Source organism: Nicotiana tabacum, chromosome 24 (genome assembly GCF_000715075.1).
Source record: "Nicotiana tabacum cultivar K326 chromosome 24, ASM71507v2, whole genome shotgun sequence".
NCBI lineage: Eukaryota > Viridiplantae > Streptophyta > Magnoliopsida > Solanales > Solanaceae > Nicotiana > Nicotiana tabacum.
In genome coordinates, this window is record NC_134103.1 from 197,252 (window position 1) to 215,961 (window position 18,710).

The 18,710-nt window shown below is 37.0% G+C and overlaps 1 protein-coding gene and 1 long non-coding RNA gene across 3 annotated transcripts; both read left to right on the forward strand.

Annotated features, from left to right (window-relative positions):
* The first annotated feature begins 2,929 nt into the window (after positions 1-2,929).
* On the forward strand, positions 2,930-5,036 carry LOC107795059 (two-component response regulator ARR9). The gene is made up of 5 exons (XM_016617625.2): positions 2,930-3,244; positions 3,361-3,464; positions 3,678-3,755; positions 4,336-4,406; positions 4,510-5,036. The coding sequence occupies exons 1-5, from the start codon at positions 3,139-3,141 to the stop codon at positions 4,835-4,837; spliced, it is 687 nt and encodes a 228-aa protein (XP_016473111.1). The 5' UTR covers positions 2,930-3,138; the 3' UTR covers positions 4,838-5,036.
* Positions 5,037-6,636: 1,600 nt separating this feature from the next.
* Positions 6,637-16,952, forward strand: LOC107795060 (uncharacterized). Of its 2 annotated transcripts, none has more exons than XR_001650034.2 (6): positions 6,637-6,847; positions 12,008-12,227; positions 14,431-15,129; positions 15,719-15,805; positions 16,100-16,180; positions 16,354-16,952. It is a non-coding gene; the product is annotated as an uncharacterized LOC107795060 (long non-coding RNA). The 2 variants fall into 2 exon arrangements; XR_001650035.2 differs by lacking the exon at positions 6,637-6,847 and adding an exon at positions 10,043-11,370.
* Positions 16,953-18,710: the final 1,758 nt, after the last annotated feature.

An 18,710-nucleotide genomic window follows, 5' to 3' on the forward strand; every position in this document is an offset into this window, starting at 1 on the left:
TGCAAATGCAATTGTAGATTCAAAGAATAATAAATCTTGGAAGTGATTATTCGTCTAGATAAAGGGTACTTTTGGTGTTAGGGATGAGATGTGTATAGTTTCAGATAGTAATGAAAGCATATTCAATGCCACAAAAGTTGTGTGCCGAGAAGTTCCACATTGTATTTGCATGTTCACTTGTGGCAGAATGTCAAGCGCACATTCAAGAAACATAACAAACAACTGAAGGATATCTTCTTCATTTTGGCTAAAGCTTACATGATAGAGAAGTTTTACTACCATATGACAGAGATGTGCAAAATTTATCTGAGGATGAAGCCTTACTTGTTCGAAATTGGCTACGAAAGGTAGTCTAGGGTATACTCCAAAGTAAAAAGGTCGATTGTAATGACTTCTAATATTGCAAAGTCAATTAATTCCAAACAAAGATGCTAGAGAGCCACTAATAATGCGATTGCTGGAGTACATGACAATTTTGCTACTAAAGTTGAACAACAAAAACAGAAAAAGTGCAATGGAGACATCTACAGAGATTGGCGAAAAGTACGACAAACTCCTTCGGAAAAATCTGATTGCATCGGAGCAAATGACGGTAAAACGAATTAACTATAATGATGCATGGAATTGCTTACTTGCATTTTACTGTTTGTATAAGGATGTATAACTATGTATAATAATATATAATGTGCTTTTAACTTTTTTTTTTAAAAAAAACTTTTGCATGTGAGGCCATGTTGAGTAGTTAAGTTTCACAAACAATTGAGTTACAAATGTCAACAAAGAATTATAATTTATACTATATGTTGCAATTATGTTAAATATGTTTCGTTATACATGTTTTGATTATCCAATAATAGTGTGTTACTGTTTTTAATGTTGCTAAATATATTGATAGATTGTACAAATGCAAAACAGAAATGCAAACAATCAGTGTCATTATATGTATACAAATGTATAAATGAGAGTATAAGTTTGTATAAAATTGTGTGTGTGTGTGTATATATATATATATATATATATATATATATATATATATATATATATATATATATATATATATATATATATATGTATGTATGTATGTATAAACCCCGCAACATTGACAAAACTGCAACAATAACGAAAATACATACTTTGTTAAAGAAAAAAGTAACTGAAATATTCATTAAAATGTAATTCATTCACAGCGACAATGTGTAATGACTACCACAAACTACACAAAAATAAATTCATCTATATTAAAATGAAAAAAAAATAGAACTACTTTCTCGGTCGTCCTCTCTTCCTCTTCCTGAAAAGTCTTCTTGTGATTTCATCGCCGTTAATTGCATCGGACTGTTATTTTTTCCTTCCATAATCCCACAACAGAGATCCCCACATGGTGCGAAGTGTCTAAATGTCAAAATTATCTTTTCGAATTTCCTTACCCAGGATGAAATACTCAGCAAAGCCAGCAACAAAAGCACTACAATCACTGTCATTAAAAAAAAATCAGATTCTCTGTACGTTACTATAAATATGTACACAAATAGTAAAATAATAAAACAACTGAGATTGAACTACCATTTGAAATGTCATGGCACATTATTAACCAGATTAATCTGCAAAGCATCAGAATGGCGAGTAGCAATCCTTTGTTCTTTGGATATGCAATCAAGACCATTCTCAACATCGTCCTCGATCTTGCTCTTTTTTGGTTTAACGTCCTTGATCTTTCTCTTTTTCGGTTTAACAATGGGGCCTACATCATCTTCATCAACCAAATCAAATTTCAGCTTTTCTTTGGATTTTTCATGTCTCCCACATTTCTTACTCCTTATTCTAACATTGTTAACCGGAGTAGGAGTATTCTTTGTTTGTGAACAAGTCATTCGACTGCTCTCTTGCAGCGACTTTTTTGTAGGAGAAGGAGACTTAAAATCATCATCATCGGGGGCCTAAACATGCCCATTCGCTTCAGAATCAGCGGTTGAGGACAAGTCCCTCAAATTTTTCACAAAATCAAGCTTAACACCTTTTGCAACAACCTTCATACGACTTTTAGAAGCAGGCATTTTTGAATGCATTTTCTACAATAAAACAAACAAAGCTTTAATGAAAGTGAAGGAAAACACAAAAATCAAACCAAAAATAAAGGCCATGAACACAAAACAGAAGCCAATTTCCCCAAATTGGAACAAGACTCAAAAAATAAATTATACCCTAAAAGTCGAAATAATAAAACATGCAAACTGAAATACCAAGTTTAGGCCCAGAACGAAGATAGAAGGAACACAAAATCGAAAGAAAAACACAACATTGTAAAATAAAAATATTCAAAATCAGAAAAGACAAAAAATTAAAAATAAAACAAAATTTAAAACCAAAACAATGGAAAAAGCATAAAATGAAATGAAAATTACCAAAAAATAAGAGTGAAAGCTCGAGAAATGACTTGAGACGCAACAATGGAGGAATGTTGCCTTCGTACTTCTGTGAAAAAAGCGTGAGAAGAACAGAGAGAGAAAAATTTAAAAAGAAAACTAAAATACCGTTAATAATATTTGTGGGCGATCGGGTGAAAATAAAATTTTAAAATATATACAACCTGGGCCAAACGAGATTAGGGCTTCAAATGTGGACTATTTTCGGATGGGCTGTATGACCCAAGTGATATATGATGTATTTTTTTCTATTTTAATTGAGTCATAATTTATTAGATTGAATTTAAATTTTTTTAAAAAAAGGTAGAATCCGAAAAAATTACCGGAGAATTGTCTTTGCCGGTAACTATAACTTTTTGAGTAAAATAGCGAAAGTTTTATGATTTTTGTATGAGAAAATAAAATTATATGACTTTAGTGAAAAAATATCATAATTATATGACTATTTGTGAAATTTAACACTTGGTTAGTCTTGTAATCTTTGGGATGAAATCTGGTCAGATCTTGCTTTGTTTGTTGTGGAATTTGGTAGGACTTATTTCATTACAAAGCCAAACCTCCCCCACTCTTCTTCCTCCAAACTCCTCTTCCTCATACTCATAACAGAAATATAGACAAAGAAAAAAAAACACCACAACCAATACCAATACAAACAAACAAACCCCACCAAGGTTAAGTAAAAATCCAAACTTTTCTCCTCAAAAGAATTAGAGCAATGGGAATGGCAGCTGCTGAGCAACAGTTTCATGTCTTAGCTGTAGATGATAGCTTGATTGACAGAAAGCTCATTGAGAGGCTATTTAGAACCTCTGCTTGCCAAGGTAACTTTTTAAGTTTTCTTGTTTTTATTTCCATTTATTTTTCTTGTCAAAGGGATTCCAAGATAAGATTTTTATTGATTTTCTACTGTGTGCATCTGCTTTTTTTATAATGGCAGTTACTACTGTGGATTCTGAAAATAAAGCCTTAGAATTTTTGGGGTTACAAGAACATGAACATAATCACCCAAATCCTCCTTGTGCTTGTCCTCATAACCATCAGGTAATGTTCATTTTCCCACTTCACTAACTTTCTTGTACTTGGTGGACCAAGTTTCCGGCTATGCGTGGGGTCCGGGAAAAGTCCGAACCATAAGAGTATATTGTACGCAGTCTTAACCTGCATTTCTGCAAGAGTCGATTAAGAACAACTTTATCAGTTACGCCAAAACTTCTTTTTAAAAATTTAATCTTTTTTGTTTTCTGGAATTTGCAGGAAGTGGAAGTAAATCTTATTATCACTGACTACTGTATGCCTGGTATGACAGGCTATGATTTGCTCAAGAAAATTAAGGTATGCTTTAAAGTTTCTTCTTTTTTTCATCTTGCTGCCATATTCCTCTTTTAATTCTTTTTCTGATTTGTACATCATTTTCCTTTCTTCGTAATATACTTTAGGACAAATTTTCCCCATCAAATTGTTTCTGGCATTCCCATTAGCTTTATGGGGTCCTTTTCTAACCTTTCAATTTTGAGATCAGTTGAGAATCTTGTTAGGAAATCTAGCCCACCTGTATGTGTACTGGCAAAGTTGAGAAAGGAGCCTTGCAACGTAAATGGTAACGTTGCTTCCATATGACTAGGAGGTCATGGGTTCGATCCGTGAATATAGCTTTTTGCATAAATGTATTGTAAGACTGCTTACAATAGACTCTTGTGGTCCGGCCTTTTCCTGGATCCCGTGCATAGCGGAAGCTCAGTGCACCAGACTACCTTGCCCACATGTATGTGTACCGCATAATTAGATGTTAAAAGGACATGTGCCTATGGTTTTATGTCTTTCCTTTTTTGGACCCCTGCTGAAACAACTAGATTCTTTTGCCAATCAATTTATCTATTTGGTAAATTAATATTTGTACTCTTTTTTGTGACAGGAGTCTTCATCATTTAGAAACATTCCAGTAGTCATTATGTCATCTGAGAATGTTCCTTCAAGAATCAATAGGCAACTACTAACAAGCACAATGTTACCTTAATTTTATCTTATTTTCTTGAAGATTATTGGATAAACAATAAAGGTTAATAATGTTTTCTGACTGATTCATCAGATGCTTAGAAGAAGGGGCTGAAGAATTTTTCTTGAAACCAGTCAGATTATCAGATGTCAATAAGCTTAAACCCCATATGATGAAAACCAAGTGCAAAAGCTTTCATGAACCTGAGAAAATTGTCACAAAGGAAAATCAAGAATCATCAGAAATTGAAAAGGTTCCATCAGAACAATCACAACCACAACCAAAAATAGAATTAGACAGTATAGAACAAATACAGCAAATTCAGCAATCTCAAGGCAATAATAATAAGAGAAAGTCCATTGAAGAAGGTCTATCTCCAGAGAGAACAAGGCCGAGATACAGTGGCCTAACTACTGTCTAATCTTATGATCAATGCAAATATAATTTCCTTTTTTTTTGTCAGATAACTTTGTTTTTGTCTCTTTATAACATCACAGCCAATTTTGTTTGCTAACATAAGAGGTAAATAGATCTTTTTATTGTAGATAGAAATGTGTTCATTTTTCTTCTTGTAAATGAATGGAGAAGCATTTAATATACAAAAGTGGTGTTTTTGTTAACACTTAAATTTTGTTAAACCTAAGTTTTCCGTTTTGGTAAATCATAGTCTATTTTTGTCCGTTTTGGCAAATAAATTGTTTTTCTTTTTCAAGTTAGTGGAATTTGATCAATATTTGAAAATTTATAAATTAAAAATCAACCTTTTTTACTCCCCTAAAATCCCAAGGACTTTATCTCGTTGAAATTCTAATGGTTTTAGCAGTTTTCAATCTTTAGAAATTATTCGAAAGATTGTCAAAAAATCTCACATTAGTTTCATCTTTATTGTTTTTTTTATTTAAATTTTAAGGGCATTCTTGACAAATTAAACATCTTCTGATGGAGCTAGTATTTGTAAGGATTACTTGCAAAATAAAAAAACTCTTTTGATATTGTAATATCGTTTATACCTTTAGGTTAAACTAACACTAGCCATATACTCTTCTAATTTTGTCACAAATTTATTCAATCAATCACAAGGGACTAGAACAAACAAATAAATATAGTATCTTGTTCCATTAAGATGAAAGTAGCTCTATCTTTAATGTATATTATTAGTTGGGCATTGTGACCCTCGATCAAATAGCATTATAATTTTGAAACTTCATACAATTATATTTGTATGAAATCATGTTGAATAAAGCAGCAACAACAACAATCCAGTATAATCCCACCACTGGGGTCTGAGGAGGGTAGAGTGTACGCAGACATTGCCCCTACCTCAAAGAGGTAGAAATGTTATTTCCGGAAGACCCTCGGCTCAGAGACAATGGACATGTGACAACAAAACCTGAAAAATAAAACCAACAACATGAAAGACAACAAATAAATATAAAAGCAATAACAAAAAGTTATAGGATCCTTTGAAGTTGGAAAGAATAAATAAATTAAGTCGCCTTGTTCACTCTTCTATCCTTGCTCATAGCCATTTTAGAAAAATGCACCAATAATAGAACTTTATTCCCCACCAATTTTGGAAATACTCTCCTTGTTAAATCTAACAATCAAAGTAAGTTAAATATTCGACACAAACTAAAAGTTTTCACCTTTGGCTAATTTAAAGGTTTAAAATTGCTCAAGAATATATTTAAGGGATTAATTTAAACCTATATCAAACATAATGGGCCATTTTTGTATTTTATCAAGAATCTGGTGTCGGAACAAACTTTGCAAAAGGAGGAAAGCGGAATCTGGAGTTCAGCTCCGTCAGTTAAATATTCGACACAAACTAAAAGTTTTCACCTTTGGCTAATTTAAAGTTTAAAATTGCTCAAGAATATATTTAAGGGATTAATTTAAACCTATATCAAACATAATGGGCCATTTTTGTATTTTATCAAGAATCTGGTGTCGGAACAAACTTTGCAAAAGGAGGAAAGCGGAATCTGGAGTTCAGCTCCGTCAGTTAAATATTCGACACAAACTAAAAGTTTTCACCTTTGGCTAATTTAAAGTTTAAAATTGCTCAAGAATATATTTAAGGGATTAATTTAAACCTATATCAAACATAATGGGCCATTTTTGTATTTTATCAAGAATCTGGTGTCGGAACAAACTTTGCAAAAGGAGGAAAGCGGAATCTGGAGTTCAGCTCCGTCAGTTAAATATTCGACACAAACTAAAAGTTTTCACCTTTGGCTAATTTAAAGGTTTAAAATTGCTCAAGAATATATTTAAGGGATTAATTTAAACTTATATCAAACATAATGGGCCATTTTTGTATTTTATCAAGAATCTGGTGTCGGAACAAACTTTGCAAAAGGAGGAAAGCGGAATCTGGAGTTCAGCTCCGTCAGCGAGTTGATTTTCCGGCCAACTGATTACGAGGAAGGTAATTTTGTCCTAGAGTTCGTTCTTTTTCTATCTTCATTTAAGAAATGGCTCTTTTTATGTTTAACTCATTTTGATTTAATTATTAAATGCAATCCCTAGATAATTTTGATTTAATTATCTTCATTTAAGAAAACTAAGGATCTCGTGGCCGGTAGTGATACGATCGATGTTAGGTAGAGAAAAAGAATCTTTGGGACACGCCTTATTCAAATCTTTATAATCTATGCACATTTTTATTTTGTTTCCTTTCTTAGGGACTACCACTACGTTCGCTAACCATTCCGGGTATTTCATTTCCCGAATAAATCTTATTTTAAGAAGTTTGGATACCTCGTCCTTGATGAAAGTGTGTTTTATCTCGGACTGGGGCCTCCTTTTTTGTCTGACCGGAATGAACTTTGGGTTTAGGCTTAGTTTGTAAGTGGTCACCTCCGGTGGGATCCCTGTCATGTCGAAGTGGGACCAAGCAAAACAATCAATGTTAATCAAGAGAAAATGAATAAAGTTTTTCCTAAGCTCGGGGGTTAACCCTTTGCCCAAATATACCTTGCGATCGGGCATATACTCGATCAATATGACCTGTTCCAGCTCTTCGATCGTTGATTTAGTAACATCGGAGTCATCTGGCGCCACGAAAGACCGAGGTATTTCATGATCGTCGTCCTCGATCGTTTTTCGCTCACTCGATTGTGTCGAGGCTGGAATCAGTGATTGCTATTTGGCCTTAAGGTCGGGGCTCGAACTAGATTTCACTGGTGTTGTGAGAGTCGATATTGGGATCACTTCCTCGACGGTAAACATTTCTTTTGCTGTCGGTTGTTCTCCATAGATTGTTTTGATCCCCTCCGGGACTGGGAAATTTAATGCTTGGTGGAGGGTCGAGGGTACCTCCCTCATATGATGGATCCACGGCCTCCCGAGAAGGGATTTATACCTATGTCTCCTTCGATCACGTAAAATCTGGTTCTGCATATAACTCATACGGAGTTCACTAGTAATATGATCTCCCCTTTAGTGGTTTCGCATGCCATGTTGAACCCATTCAGGATTCGAGCTTCGGGGATGATCTTATCTGATAGCTCGAGCTGTTCTACAACCCTCGATTGGATAATGTTGGCAGAACTACATGGATCAATCAACACATGTTTAATTCTAGTTTTATTTACTAGTACAGATATTACCAGGGCGTCATTGTGAGGTTGAATGATCCCTTTGGCATCCTCATCGCTGAAAGATATGACTCCTTCCGGTTCGTGCTCTCTAACTCTCTTTTCCCTAAGGATGGGCATGCTGGTGCGCTTCGATGTTGGTTCTTGTGGGACATCGACCCCACCAATGATCATGCTAGTGACTTGTTGAGGTTCGACTTCCTCTTGCTCTATTCGCCTGTTGGAGTCCCTGTTTCTGAATTGTGTCTTGGCTCGGTCACTCAAGAATTCTCGAAGATGCCCTTCATTGAATAATCGGGCCACCTATTCTCTTAACTGTCGACAATCTTCGGTTCTATGACCATGGGTTCCATGGTATTTGCATACTAGGCGGGGGTTCCTTTGAGATGGGTCGGATTGTAGGGGTCGAGGCCACTTAGTGTCTTCGATTTGCCCAATGGCCGATACGATGGCAGCTGCATCGATACTGAAGTTATATTCTGACAATCTCGGTGCCTCTTTTGGCCTGATCGACCTGTCGAAACCGTTTTTGGTCATGAGCCCCCGATCATTTTTTCTTTCGTTTCGCGTATGGTTGCGGGCAAATCCACCGTTCCTCCTATCATCATTATACGATCGGTATCGATCTCTACTAGACCCTGGCTCTCGGTCGGTGTCTCTTTTGGTTCTCTTAAGGCTCCTGCTAGGGTAAGACTCTGAATGGGCCCCGAACTGACCGTCCTCCACCCTGATCTTCGATTGGTACCGGTTGTGTACATCGGCCTATGTAGTGGCAGGGTATTCCATCAAGTTTTTCTTCAACTGACGTGAAGCAACAGAATTCCGATTATTCAATCCCTGAGTGAAGGCTTGAACAGACCAATCGTCGGTGACCGGGGGTAGGTCCATCCGTTCCATCTGAAAACGGGATACGAATTCTCTGAGCTTCGTTATCCTTTTGCCTAACTTTGAACAGGTCTGATTTTCTGGTTTCGACCTTGATAGCCCCTGCATGTGCTTTTACAAAAGTGTCTGCACGCATAGCAAAAGAGTCAATAGAATTAGAAAGTAATTTGTGATACCATATCATGGCTCCCCTAGACAGGGTTTCTCCGAATATTTTCAATAGGACTGACTCGATCTTGTCATCCCCCAAGTCATTTCCTTTAATGGCACAAGCGTAAGAGGTCACATGCTCGTTGGAGTCGGTTGTCCTATTATATTTGGGTATTTCGGGCATACGAAACTTTTTGGGAATTGGTTTCGGGGATGCGCTTGGAGGAAAGGGTTTCTGCACGAACTTTTTGGCGTCTAACCCTTTCAATAACGGGGGTGCCCCCGGAATTTGATCCACCCTGGAATTGTAGATCTCGACTTTCTTGTCATTAGCTTCGATTTTCTTTTCCCATGTCTCGGCTCGCTTCGTCAGTTCTTCGAGCATCCTCATGACTTCGGGGTTTGTGCCTGACTCTTGTTCATTTGATCTTACCACGGCCGGTTCTGCCCCGTGGGTAGTTTCTTTAGGTGGATCGGGCTCGTTCCTACTCGGGATCTGGCTTTGACTTTGCAAATGAGCAATTTCTACCTGTTGAGCTTGAAGCATTTCGAAAATCATGCGTAGGCTGATTCCGTCTCCTTCGGCGTTTTGCGTGCTTCGAGCCACAGATCGAGTTCCTCCACGAATGCTGTTTTCGGGATTGGTGTTCAAGTTGACGTCGATAGCCACATGAGAGTTTACATCATTTGGATCTACCGCCCTGATTCTGAGGGCTTCATCAGGTGGCCTTGCGTTACTAAGTGTCGCGCTGTTGTTTTCACCTTGGTGGCCAGACTAGTTATCGATATTTTGGAATGCTAGTCGGGGGTTAGCCATCTTAGACCTGAAATCAAAGATACTCCCAAGAACAAGCGTAAAGCAGTGTGTTATGTAGGTTTGTTTCAAATAACTACTATTATCCTTAGCTCCACGGTGAGCGCCAAACTGTTTACCCTTAAAATTGTATAACAATTAAATTTGTGCGTAGTTCTAAGGACACAATCTGATACAAAGGCGAGAAAATAGATTGATGTAGGGATTAGCAATATAAATATAAATACAACCTTTACTAATGGAGCAAGCCTTCGCTTATGAGATTGATTTCTGTTCAACACGAAATAATGACTAAGTAAGAGCAGAGCATAAAATGAGCAAGAAATTAGAATTGGCTATATGTTTTCTTGATATCTTACAATGTCCCTATCACTAATTCATCTTCACTCCTTTAAAGGGGAGGAGTCTCCTCCTTTTTTACATTATTCTATGGAAAAGTATGGGCCTTGATGACAGTTGGAAACTGTTCCCACTAGCACCGTGATTTGCGCTGTGATCATTGATTAGTGGAGAGTATTACGGACCCTTGTCGGTTGAGCTGGCGATGCTTTTCCGAGGTTCCCAAGGCAGGACCGGGCACGCCCTTTATAGCGGTCGAGGACGAGTTTGATGATTTTGATCGATGTTGATAGTCCTCTTATTTCTGAAATTTGGTACAGCTCGATCGGGACCGGTCTTACCTTTGTCTTCGATATTCATGTTGCTCCAGAAATCTGGTCGACCTTCGAGACCGAGTTCGATCTAATACCAAGCTCGATCAAGTACTAGGCTCGACCGGGCCTCGATCTAGGTCGAGCACCGATCTTATCGAGTGAAATCGATCCCCGAAATCGGTTTTATCCGTGTACATATATATTTATAACTTGGTAGGCTATACATTACTAGGTGTTTTGTCCTTTTTTCCCGTTCCTCTGTGGTTAATTTGTAATTATTTGCAAAAACAAAAATCTAAAACTAAATAATTAAGAATGAATTTAAAACTAGAACTTTGAATCATGTTCCATACCCCTGTGTTCCAAAGATAAAGATCCTAGCTTGTTATCAGCTGCGGGTTTTGAATACTTATATAGGAGGGAGGAGGTTCACTTTATGTAGCAAATGGCGAGTGGAAGGCTATTTTTGCGCAATCTCCCATTGTCTTCCTATAGTTGTGAGCTATTTTCTGTTCCGTTTGTGTTGTTCATGGTTGCTCGGGTTGTATGATATAAAAAGCAACTTGATGTTGATTTATGTATAGTTTTTGAAGGGCATACCAATCCAAGGAAAACTTTGACATGTCTTAATTTGGAAAAACTGATAGTTTGGTAGTCGAACCTTTAAGGTGATTAGTAGTGCAAGGAGCTGAGCAAGAGCAATGGACATTTTTAGTTTTATTTACTAGAAGACAGCTTCTACCTAGGCTAAATATTACGGTTAGATTGGTGCTCATTTTCTATATCTGATTGATGGAACAGGAACGTGTCTTCCTTTTTGTTCTGTCTTGGGCTATGGAGTAGGAAACAGGTAGTTGTGCTCAATACGTTTCATGCAAGTCTTTTTTCTCCTGATTGTTTTGTTCAAACTACATGCTTTTGCCTCCAGCATCATTCATAGGGAAAGCGGAAGTTCGAAGTAAAGATCGAAGCTTTCACGTGGTGTCTTGTTCTTAACACAGTGACTGTAAATGACATGTTTTTCTTTTTCTTTTTGAGCATGAATCTCTTGTTATGTGTAAGTAGGCTGAAGAACACTATATGTTGAAAATTGTAATTCCTTTTTAATGTCTCCCTGTTGCACTAGGTTCTGGTGAACCGTTCTTTTTATTACTTTATTAATTTGCTAGAAATAATTTTTTTGCTATTTTAGTTAATAGGTCATGTATTTAGAACAAACTAAAATAGGGAGCTAGTCGATATAAAAGGATACAAGGAATATAATGGACAAATGTCAGACTGGTAATACCAAATGCTTCTGGAAGTTCCTTATCGACTCTCTCAACTTTCATAACCTGTATTTTGATGTAGTTGACTAATACTATAGCATTACATGTCCTTCAAATTTGCAAGAATATTTATTCCTTTAATTAAAATTCTCCTTTTAGGGTACTTTGTAATTTGTCGCAGGACAAAATAGATTTTAATTTATGTATTGTTATGTGTAGGCTGATCAAACTCTCCTTTGCCAAGTCTTGTCAACACGGATCACATCGAGGTTCTACTGAGTGCATTGCACATTGGAAGATTGGAAAGTGTCTAGTGGGGAGGTTAAAAAAGTCTCGTGTCAAGATTTTTCAGATGCAGATTTTGCAGGTGATATGATCGACAGGAAAAGTACTAGCGGCACATGACAACTATTGGGAAATGCACTAGTTTCCTAGCATAGTAAGAAACAAAATTGTGTTGTCTTATCAACAACTGAAGTAGAATATTTAGCTCTTGGAAGTTGTTGTACACAAGTTCTTTGGATCATGCATTAACTTCTCGACTATGGTTTATCTCTTACCACAACTTCCATATTCTGTGATAATACTAGTGCTATTTGTTTGGCAAAACATTTTGTGCATCACTCCAGAGCAAAACATATAGAAATAAAGCATCATTTTATTCGTGATCATGTTGCTAAAGGTGATATTGCATTAGTATTCATTAGTACTGAATTTCAACTTGCTGATATTTTTACAAAACCTCTTTTAGAAGAAAGATTTTGTCTACTGCGGAAAAAGATTGGCATCATGTGTGTTTTATAAAACAAATTTTTTATATACAATTAAAACTCTTTACTTTCCTCTTATAAGTGTTAAGTTTACTTTGATAAAAGTGTAATTATTACACCTACATTAGTACCGCCGAAACATCCCCTCAGAAGAATCACTCCTTTCTGAATCCGTCCTCACCTTCAACCAATGAAACTCTTCAGCCCTCCAAAGTCTAGATAAGAATCCTCCTACTCCCTCTCACTTCTCATATCCTCCGAAGAAACCCTCACCATGGTGAAAAAAAACCTCTCATCTTCCACTACGACCAGACGAAGCAGAAGGTTTCGGAAAATCCTCAACCCTGAAGAAACTGTAGATTTGGAATCATCCATCGACTCAGACCCTCTCAAAACTGATAATGAAAGCAGTAAATTGTCTGAGGACCTTCCCATTAGCCAGAAAAAGGCAGGAAAGAGGCCCATGGAGCAAACCCCCAAAAATCTGCATGCAAGAAAGGGAAAGTGGAGAGTACTAAATTTGGGCCAGAGGACAAATTAATATTCTATGGACCAAATGAGAAATCAAGGTTTGAGTCCTATAAGTCGAAATCTATGGCCTATGAACGCACTGTAAGCCTCTCTCTTATGAAAAATCTGCACTGTGATGTGATTGATGTTTTCGATTTTCAACGCCTTTCCTCTCTATTCGATACTATTCAGAGCTCCGTATATGAAGAGCTTGTGAGAATGTTCTATGCAAATTTGTTTGTGAATGATAAAGAGGACTTGGAATCTATGGTTTTAGACACTCAAATTGTTCTCGACTCTTATCAATTTGAGAAGATTTTTTCTGCTAAGTTTAATGGGTATGAGTTTTTGTGCAAAATTCTTGGCCAAAAGACTTGAAGTTTCCTTAGAAGAAGCAAAAGCCTTCCTGTCTAATAATCCTCCCGACATTGGTCCCAAAATTCTAAAGTTTGAACACCGGGTCTTGGCCCACATGATAGCCACCACTCTACTTCCTAGGACCGGGTCCCTTAGCACCTTATCCACGAGAGATATCTTTGTTCTTTACTGTCTTGTGAACAACAAAAGACCCAACTGGTTTGTATGGATTCGTCAATACATGCTTGAGAGTATCAAGGATATATCCTCTTCTGCTGCTTGTCTACCCTATGGCCTCCTTATTTCACATATTCTTGGAGTTATGAAGGTTGACTTGACACCTTTCATACCTAAGCACATTACCAGTACCTATGATGAGACAACATTCTCTATGATGGGTTACACTTTAAGTGATGATGGATGGGTTAAGCGCGCCAAAGTTGAGACTGTCCCAGGTTGAAGCTCCCACTGAACCACCAGAGTCTCAGTCAACTGCCTCTCAAAATTTTCAACAGATTCAACAATATCTAGACAGTGTAAGACTTATGCTAGTTGAGATGAAAGAGCAGATTAACAAAATCAGAGAAGTCACCAAGGAAACAAGTACAAATGTGGCCAAGCTTAGGATGGATATGGGAGCCACACAGAGGCAAGGAACCAGGGCATTCAACTCCATGCTAGAAAAAATAGACAAGCTCGTCAAAGATGTTGAAACCTCCTATGAATCCTTCTGCACCAAAGTGATCAATACCCTCAAATACTTCCTAAGAAGAAATTAAGGCGTGGCTAAAAACAATCTCTCGTGCTTGCTTTTGTTTGAAAAACTTATTTTTTGCATCTGTATGTATGAACCATCACTCTATGCCTCTGTTGAAGGCATTACTTATGCTGCCCTAACTAGTATGCATATTATCTGTATATTATTTTTTCATCTAGTGTGCATAATATCTGAATGCATATTATTATATACTGGGCTTGTACCTTTCTTTTTTATTGATGTCAAAGGGGGAGAACATGTATGAAGAAATAAATCAACAACTCAAGGGGAGCAGTAATGAGTACAACTCGAAAGTTGCACCGATTTTTTTTTATTGATGTCAAAGGGGAAGAACATGTATGGAGAAGTAAATCAACAACTCAGGGGGAGCAATAATGGGTACAACTCTAAAGGGAAGTATACTCTGTTTACTCTCTCTTTATTGTCATCATCAAAAAGAGGAGATTGTTATATCTAAGTTTCAATGATGACAAGTGTACAAAACTAATAACTATTTACTTTTGACTGCAAAGAACAAGACATCAGGCCCTTCGTTGTTGATCAAGCTATCAAAACGACAGTAACTCAAATCTAACAAAAATCAAGAAAGAATGACAAAAGAAATGGGAGACAAGTTGGGTGGAAAACACATCATAGTGTGAGACAATCGGAAGTGGTGCTTCTTGTCATCAAGCACTCCTTCATTATTTAATCCGCCCACCAACTGGAAACCATTTGACATGCGCTCATCTCTTCAAAGAAAGTATGAAGCATCTCGGCATGGGAATGACATGGAACAGAGCACTCCATGATTTAACAAACTCCACCCCATCTCTCTCTCAGTAATCAGAGACACCCTGCTCTAATCCAACAATCATCTCTCTTGAAGAAATCAAAGATACCTTGCTGGAATCAGACACAAACACACAACAATACTTGCCTATAAGGTAACTAGTGAACTCAAGGGAGTGCTGTGCGCAACTACAAACACTGTCTTCTAAGTCTCTCTAAATCTAAGTACAAACATTGTATTGTTGAGTATACAAGTGTCATAAAAGATACAAGGAGTTAGAATACAAAAGAGAGTTGTGTTAACATCCAAAAATCATTATTGCTAAACATCGTTAGTGGTGAACGAGCCAAAAACCATCACTGTTGTAATTCTTTATCAAAGATCTAAAAGAACCCTTGTGACCCAAGGGAAACTGGACGTAAGTAACACACCGCTACTGAACCAATATAAAAACTGTTGTGTCTTGTGTTGCCTTCAAATTCACTGCATTCATCTGTCTTATCTGTGTACTGTACGGAAACTAGTCGACTAAACTAAATCTTAGTCAACTAAGTTTTAATAGTCCACAATTCACCCCCCTCTTATTCAACTTCGTTTGGGTTCTTGGGGCATATTCCTCGAAACTTCAGTTTGTCAGATTTAACAGCAGATTTTTCCAACAGTTCTGGTTTGTGCCTGCCTTCTTCTGAGTTAATATATCACTTCTGTCCAGAGCTTTATCTTTCTCATATCTGCTCTTACAGATATAATGGAGAGCTACTCTGGACCGGCCTTCCTAGCAACAGATACTGGCAATTTCCTGGATCCTCATGGTAGTGAAGAAAATCAAGGTTGTGTGGCATCTCAATTCTGGTATTTGTTTTTATGGTTAATTTGGAAAAGAAAGTCTCACTACTCAATAGCTCTCTCTGTCTTATTTCGGCACATATCAATTTGAAACAGAACAATGTCATTTCCTGACATACCAAATATAAGGGATTGTTAGAAGAAAGCCCGTATTGGACTTATAGGTTGGGTGCTTGTTTTAGGTCATAAAGCGCTCGCATGAAGCAGCAAAAAGAGGTGAACTTTGAAGATGAGTTATGGGCACCTACCAATAATGATATCTACTTAACTTTCTGCAGATATCAAGAGATTGGATGCTATATCAGAAGGCTTGAGTTACGATGATTTTGCCAGCGATTGAGTGAACTTTCATTCTGATGGTACCATCGTGCAACTTTATCCTCAATATGTAAACTATCATGTTTAGAAATATAGTTTGCACCTATACTCCAGCTTAGTTAAGCTGAGCAATTTTTTCTTTATATAGTATTTGTTGGGTTAACTCCTATGACTATCACATTTTATTTAGTTTGAATGATTTCAATGCTTGCAGGTCCAATTATTCCAGTATAATGTTCTGTAAATGAGGAAATGCTTCAACCCCCTTTGCAGGCATTGGTTGGTTACAATCAAGGTTATAACTCAATCAGTATGGTATCATGCCTGTTGTATGAAGAGTAGGAAATAATGTAAGCTAAGAAGTTTCGCAAAATGAGGTCAGTCCTAGTAAGTAGAAACAAAGCATATTATGATGTATAAGTTGTAAATAGGGCTGTGATTGTGAAGATCTGATGTAATGTGTAGTCGAGAATACTTGAACTTTTGTTTTTCTCGGGTACTATTTTCTCTTTCCTTTTAATTTTATTGTTCTGGTGGGAGAAGGGGGTGGGGGGATTCAAATATCTCTTTTATGTTGGTTTTGCAAATTTTTGGGGGTACTGACATTATGATTTATTCAATCCAATGCTTGAACTTGGATGATTGCTGATGTGTTCTGAAAGAGCACGGAGCTGTTAGTGTCAATGGCTATGGAATTATTCCACGTGGGGAAATTTGTAATGCAACTCTGTTCTTTAGTAGTTGCAAATCCCAACTTGTAATGACTCTACTGCTTAATTAATAAATTAAGTATTCTCTTTTTGACCAAAAGAAGGGTTAATCTTTAAGTTATAGTCTCGTGTATTTATTCTCTTGGCTTCCTCCATTTCTCTATTCAGACATTTGATGCAAAGTCTAGTTGGAGGAGTTAGCAAATCGACTTATTCTTAACTTTTGCTGGAGAAACGATGACTTCACCGAAATATAAAGAAGGAAAAAAGAGTGTCTTTCACAAAAAGCTTTGCAGCAATTGAGCGAAGAACCAAATTGCAAAATCAGACCAAGGGACCACTAAAGACCCTCATGAAGAAATCTTTTTCTTATGATGTTCTAAGGCATGATGTGTTTGTTATATATAGACTAGCAAGAAGTCTTTCTATAAATAGAATTTAATTCTGATCTATACGTGACCTATATAAATGTAACGACCCAACCGGTCGTTTTAAGTATTACAACCCCGTTTCCCCATTTACTCCTTATTATATGTTCAAGGATAATTATGAGACTTATCGGGGAGGTTTCGGAATGAATTGGAACACTTAGTTCCAAGAATTAAGGCTTAAGTTGAAATATTTGACAGGATGGTGAATTATGTATAAACGACCCCGGAATAGAGTTTTGATGATTCTAATAGATCCGTATGGTGATTTTGGAATTAGGAGCGTGTCCGGAAAATTATTTGGAAGTCCGTAGTGGAATTTGGCTTGAAATGGCGAAAATTGATTCTTTTCGGGAAGTTTGACCGGGGAGTTGACTTTGTGGTATCGGGGTCGGAATCCAGTTCTAATTTTTTTTATAGCTATGTTATGTCATTTATGACTTGTGTGCAAAATTTGAAGTCATTCCGGATTAATTTGATGTGTTTCGGCACAAGATATAGAATTTGAAAGTTCAAAGTTCATAGATTTTGATTTGTGATGTGATTCATCGTTTTGATGTTATTTGATGTGATTTGAGGCCTCGAGTAGGTCCGTGTTATGCTATGAAACTTGTTGGTATATTTAAACCGGATCCCGAGCGGCTCAGTGAGTTTCGGGGGTGAGTTTTGAGCGATATCCGGGCATTTCGGCACTCTAGTGTTGTTCTTGAACGTTGGAAGGGCGGACCACACAATTTCATGTGCTGAGGGACATTTTTTAATGCTATAGCAAATGAAACAGTGCTGCAGCAGATGAAAATGTGCGGACCGCAGAAGAAAAATGCGGACCGCACAATCTTTTCTGCGGCCGCACTTCAGGGGGTTCTGCAGGTTTGATGGTTAGACTCCGGAGACTTATATCCTTTAATCCACAACGAATTTGGAGATGATTCAAACACTAAAGTTGTAGCTCTTTGAATCTAGTTTCCCAAAATGTATAGCAATAATCATTTGGACATTTGTACAGAACGTTATGGGCATTGTATTAAAGCCTGGTAGTGCAAAGTGTTGAAGTGCGACTGCACAATTTGGAGTGCGACCGCAGAACTTGGAATGTGCGGGCCGCACAAAAATTGTACAGCCAGCACAATGAGGGGTCAGATTGTGTATTATAAAAATAAGGGTTTGGGTATTATTTCACATTTGGACTTTGGGAGCTCGGTTTGTGGCGATTTTTCGTAGGAATTTCAAGAAATTTATCGGGGTAAGTGATTCTAACTCAAATTTGGTTAATATACATGAATATATCATCATTTTCATCATTCAATTAGTAGTTTGATATGGAAATTTGAGGAAAAATTATAGAAATTTCATAAAATAAATTTTTGGGATTTGAATGTCGATTCGAAGTCGGAATTGAATGAAACTAGTATGGTTGGACTCGTAATTGAATG

Coding starts and splice junctions, on each gene's coding strand:
- LOC107795059 (XM_016617625.2), top strand. CDS start 3,139: ATGGGAATGGCAGCTGCTGAGCAACAGTTTCATGTCTTAGCTGTAGAT. Junction 3,465..3,677: donor CTTGTCCTCATAACCATCAG/GTAATGTTCATT, acceptor TGGAATTTGCAG/GAAGTGGAAGTAAATCTTAT. Junction 4,407..4,509: donor GTTCCTTCAAGAATCAATAG/GCAACTACTAAC, acceptor CTGATTCATCAG/ATGCTTAGAAGAAGGGGCTG.